Here is a 4,892-nt window from a genome sequence, read left to right as displayed (position 1 = left end):
ATTTGATTGGTTCAGCTTAAGTTGCCTTCCCAAGAATGCAGGGAATAACGTGAGGACAAGAAGGGGATGAGAGAGAGGAGATTAAAGCATCAATGGATTAGAGGACTGTTGAGTTGGGGATACTTGAACATTTGAGTTTTTCTGGTTTTTACTACTATAAATAATGGTGTTGTGAATATTTTGTTTAAAAGGGTTGCATACACACATGTGTAAATATACAGAGTCCGAGGTTTAGTGATGAGAGAGTTTTCAGGTGGAGTTCATAATTTTGCAAGAACTATGCATTCCCACATGCCATATTTATGCAGGTCTCTGTAATTATAGCATATTACCTGGTTAGGGAATGAGGGAACATTACTCTACCATGTAGTAGGGTGAAGGATAGGTGGAGAAAGGCCAAGATATGTGTCTGCAAAATTGACGTCCAAAATAAAAAACAAGTTCCATATTCTCACGGAAGGTAGGGTTTATCAGCCAGGATGCCAGCAGCTGTGTCTAAGGGACCAAGCCAGAGATGTGACTGGAGAGAAAATGTAAAATTAAGTCAGCAGTCAGAGTGAAACCGAAATTGAAAGAGTACATAAAGAGCAATGGTGAAATTACTTGGATTACACAAGTCAGAAGAAAGCTGGTCTAGATTTTACTTTTCACAGAAACATTAATTTCCAAAAGAATTAAACTTGAAATGGGAATAAATGAAAGCATACAATTAAATAGAAAATATGAAACCATAAAAATGAAAGGAGAAAACATTGATGAAGACATTTATGCATGATACAAAACCCAGAAGCCATGCATGAGTAAATATGAATCAATGTCCGAACACAAAGAAATGTGAAACGTATTTATGGCAGAAAACACCGTGAAAGCATCAAATTGGGAATCAATTGGGATGATTCTTTATAAACCAGATAGTAAAAAATGCAGGAGGGCTTCCCTGGTGGCGCAGCGGTTGAGAGTCCACCTGCCGATGCAGGGGACACAGGTTCGAGCCCTGGTCCGGGAAGATCCCACATGCCGCGGAGCAACTAGGCCCGTGAGCCACAACTACTGAGCCTGTGCGTCTGGAGCTTGTGCTCCGCAGCAAGGGAGGCCGTGATAGTGAGAGGCCCGCGCACTGCGATGAAGAGTGGCCCCCGCTTGCCACAACTAGAGAAAGCCCTCGCACAGAAATGAAGACCCAACACGGCAAAAAAATAAAATTAATTAATTAATAAACTCCTACACCCAGCATCTTAAAAAAAAAAGAAAAAAAATTTAAAAAAAGGCAGGATACAAAGTGCAGAAGGCAAAAAAATAAAATAAAATCAATGTCTAATTATACAAAAATGTTAAACTCTGTTATGAACAAAACGCCATAAATAAGATGAAAAGACAAACGAGTTAGGAAAAAATCAGTGACACAAATAGCAAGCTAAAGAAAATATCTTTAAAATGTGAAAAAAAACCCAAAAAACTCTTAGAAATCAGTACATAAAAGACAAACAATCCAATAGGGAATTGTACAAATGACAAGAACATGGCATTCATGGAATAAGAATTATAAACAGCCAAATTGGTACTTGATGTGATCTTATTTATGTAAAAAAACATTGTAAATGCAGGTTAGCATATCCTAGGAAAAAATCTGGACGAATACACATAAAACTGCTCATAGGGGTTAGTGCAGAGACATTATGAGGAAAAATTTTATTTATTTATTTATTTATTTATTTATTTATTTTTGGCTGCCTTTGGTCTTTGTTGCTGCACTTTGCGCAAGCAGGGACCACTCTTCGTTGCAGTGCACGGGCTTATTGCGGTGGCTTCTCTTGTTGCAGAGCATGGGCTCTAGGTGCGTGGGCTCAGTACGTGTGGCTCGCGGGCTCTAGAGCGCAGGCTCAGCAGTTGTGGCACACGGGCTTAGTTGCTCCGCGGCACGTGGGATCTTCCCATACCAGGACCCGAACCCGTGTCCCCTGCATTGGCAGGCGGACTCTCAACCACTGTGTCACCAGGGAAGCCCCCTATGAGAAATTTTAACTTTCTAATAATGCACCTTTATGTAAAGCATAAATGATTTTATTTATTTCATTAAAATTTTTTTAACCATTTATAAAATTGAAGTATAGTTCGTTTACAGTGTTGTGTTAGTTTCAGGTGTATAGCAAAGTGATTCCATTACACACACACACACACATATTGTTTTATATATATATTCTTTTTCACATTCTTTTCCACTATACTTTATTACAAGATATTGAATATAGTTCCCTGTGCTATAGAGTAGGTCCTTGTTGTTTATCTATTTTATATATAGTAGTGTGTATCTGTTAATCCCAAACCCCTAATTTATCTCTCCCCCTCTCCCTCTGCTATCCTCTTTGGTAACCGTAAGTTTGTTTTTTATGGCTGTGAGTCCATTTCTGTTTTCTAAATAAGTTCATTTATATCATTTTTTTAAAGACTCCACGTATAAGTGATATCATATGATATTTGTCTTTCTCTGTGTTACTTCACTTAGTATGCTAATCTGTAGGTCCATCCAGGTTGCTGCAAATGGCATTGTTTCAGTTTTTTATGGCTGAGTAATATTCCATCGTATCTATTCCCACATCTTCTTTATCTGTTTATCTGTCAATGGGCGTTTAGGTTGCTTCCATGTCTTGGCTACTGTGAACAGCGCTGCTCTGAACATAGGGGTGCGTGTATCTTATTGAATCATAGTTTTGCCTGGACATATGCCCAGGAGTGGGATTGCTGGATCATATGGTAGTTCGATGTTTAGTTTTTTAAGGAACCTCCATACTGTTCTCCATAGTGGCTGCACCAATTTACATGCCCACCAACAGTGTAGGAGGCTTCCTTTTTCTCCACACCCTCTCCAGCATTTATTATTTGTAGACTTTTTTTTTTTTTTTTTTTTTTTTTGCTGCATTGGGTCTCCATTGCTGTGCGCGGGCTTTCTCTAGTTGCGGCTGTCGGGGGCTACTCTTCGTTGCACTGCGCGCGCTTCTCATTGCGGTGGCTTCTCTTGTTGCAGAGCATGGGCTCTTGGCACACAGGCTTCAGCAGTTGTGGCATGCGGGCTCAGTAGTTGTGGTTCACGGCCTTGGTTGCTCTGTGGCACGTGGGATCTTTCCGGACCATTGATGGAACCTGTGTCCCCTGCATTGGCAGATGGATTCTCAACCACTGCGCCCCTGGGGAAGTCCCTATTATTTGTAGACTTTTTAATGATGGCCATTCTGACCGCTGTGAGGTGATACCTCATTGTCGTTTTGATTTGCATTTCTCTAGTAATTAGCGATATTGAGCATCTTTTCATGTGCCTGTTGGCCATCTGCATGTGTTCTTTGGAGAAATGTCTACCTAAATGATTTTATAATAAGCATATATTGTAGTTGAAAAAAATAAAACATCTCTAAGCGTCCAGAACTGTAAATACACAGTGATTCCAGTTTTGTTTCCCTGCTTTAAATACACATGCACATACATTTGCTGTTCAAAAATACACCTGAAGGAAACCATGAAAATGTTCACAGTGGTTCTCTGTAGGTGGTGAGATTGTGAAGGGTATTTTTTTTGTCATTTCATGAACTTCCGTAACTGCACAACTTATTCAGTGACAATGTTTTATTTCTATCAATACAAAAAACAATGTTTTAGAATAAAAAAATGCAACAGAGATATTTGATCTTTGCTAGAATGGAGGAAAACCTGGCACACAAAATAAGATTCACCAGATGGACCATCTACACTAAATTTGAGACTCCTATGTAGTTGGATTAACTCCCAAAGCATCAGGTATGTGCCAGCCGCACTGTGGAGGAGTGTGGCCTTGCTTCGCATGTGCCGTAGACGATGGGGTCGAGCATGGGAGCGAGGCCCACATACAGCACAGAAAGAACCCGGTCTCTCAAGCCAGAGTGTGAAGAGCTGGGAAGGATGCAGTGGAGGACTGAAGTGATGTAGAAAATACAGACCATGGTGATGTGAGCGCCACGGGTAGAAAAGGCTTTTCTTCGGCCCTCGGCAGAGTGAGTCCTGAAAACCGCAGCGACAACATGTATATAGGAGCTCACAACAAGGGCACAGGGTGCAAGAGCCACCAGAAAACCGAAGAAGAGCAGGGCAAGTTCATTGGCCCACGTGGTGGAGCAAGAGAGTTTGAGCAGTGGAGAGAGGTCACAAGAGAAGTGGGTGATAAGGCGGGGTCCACAGAACTTGAGGAGAGCCGCAAGGATGGTGTGGGTGAGGGCACTGGTCAAAGCAAGCAGGCAGGAGATTGAAGCCAGTCCTGTCCGGGTCCTTTGGCCCATGAGGACTAGGTAGCGCAGTGGCTGGCAGATGGCTGCGTAGTGGTCATAGGCCGTGGCTGTGCACAGGCAGCACTCCCAGGGAGCCAGGAAGTGGAGAAAGAATATCTGGGTGAGACAAGCATGACGGGGCATGACCCGCACTGGTGCCAGCAGATGTACTAGAATCTGGGGCACCATGGTGGAGATATAGGCAGTATCCAGCAGCGAGAGGTTGGCCAGGAAGAAATACATGGGAATGTGGAGTCAGAAGTTCCCAGCCGCAGCCACTATGTAGAGCAGCAGAAAGCTGGCGAAGAGCAAAGCCTCAACTCCTGTGTCCCATTCCCCAGCTGGGTGGAACCACGCACGGAAACTCGCACCTGTGGAGTCCAACTCAGAGTCACACGAGGGTTTAAGTTTGGAGTTTCAATTTACAAAAGGGAGTGGTGGTGAGGGAAGAGACAAAGAAGGCTGGTTTCAGGCTTAAGGGAATAAAACTCAGAATTGGAAGAATGCAGTTAGGCTCAGGAGACCGGCAGTAAAGGAGAGGCCAGCAGAATGGAAACCCCATCAGTCCTCACACTAAGAGGAGGTGCACAGACCTTGCAGTCA

General features: G+C 42.8%; 1 protein-coding gene across 1 annotated transcript; it reads right to left on the bottom strand.

Moving 5' to 3' along the window:
* Positions 1–3,782: 3,782 nt before the first annotated feature.
* LOC132418707 (olfactory receptor 3A1-like) lies at positions 3,783–4,538 on the bottom strand (the record flags this gene model as incomplete). Its single annotated transcript, XM_060002696.1, has 1 exon — positions 3,783–4,538. A coding segment is annotated over one exon (756 nt), but the record flags the coding sequence as incomplete, so codon positions are not given.
* Positions 4,539–4,892: the final 354 nt, after the last annotated feature.

Source organism: Delphinus delphis, chromosome X (genome assembly GCF_949987515.2).
Source record: "Delphinus delphis chromosome X, mDelDel1.2, whole genome shotgun sequence".
Lineage (NCBI taxonomy): Eukaryota > Metazoa > Chordata > Mammalia > Artiodactyla > Delphinidae > Delphinus > Delphinus delphis.
This window is presented reverse-complemented; position numbering and strand designations above follow the sequence as displayed.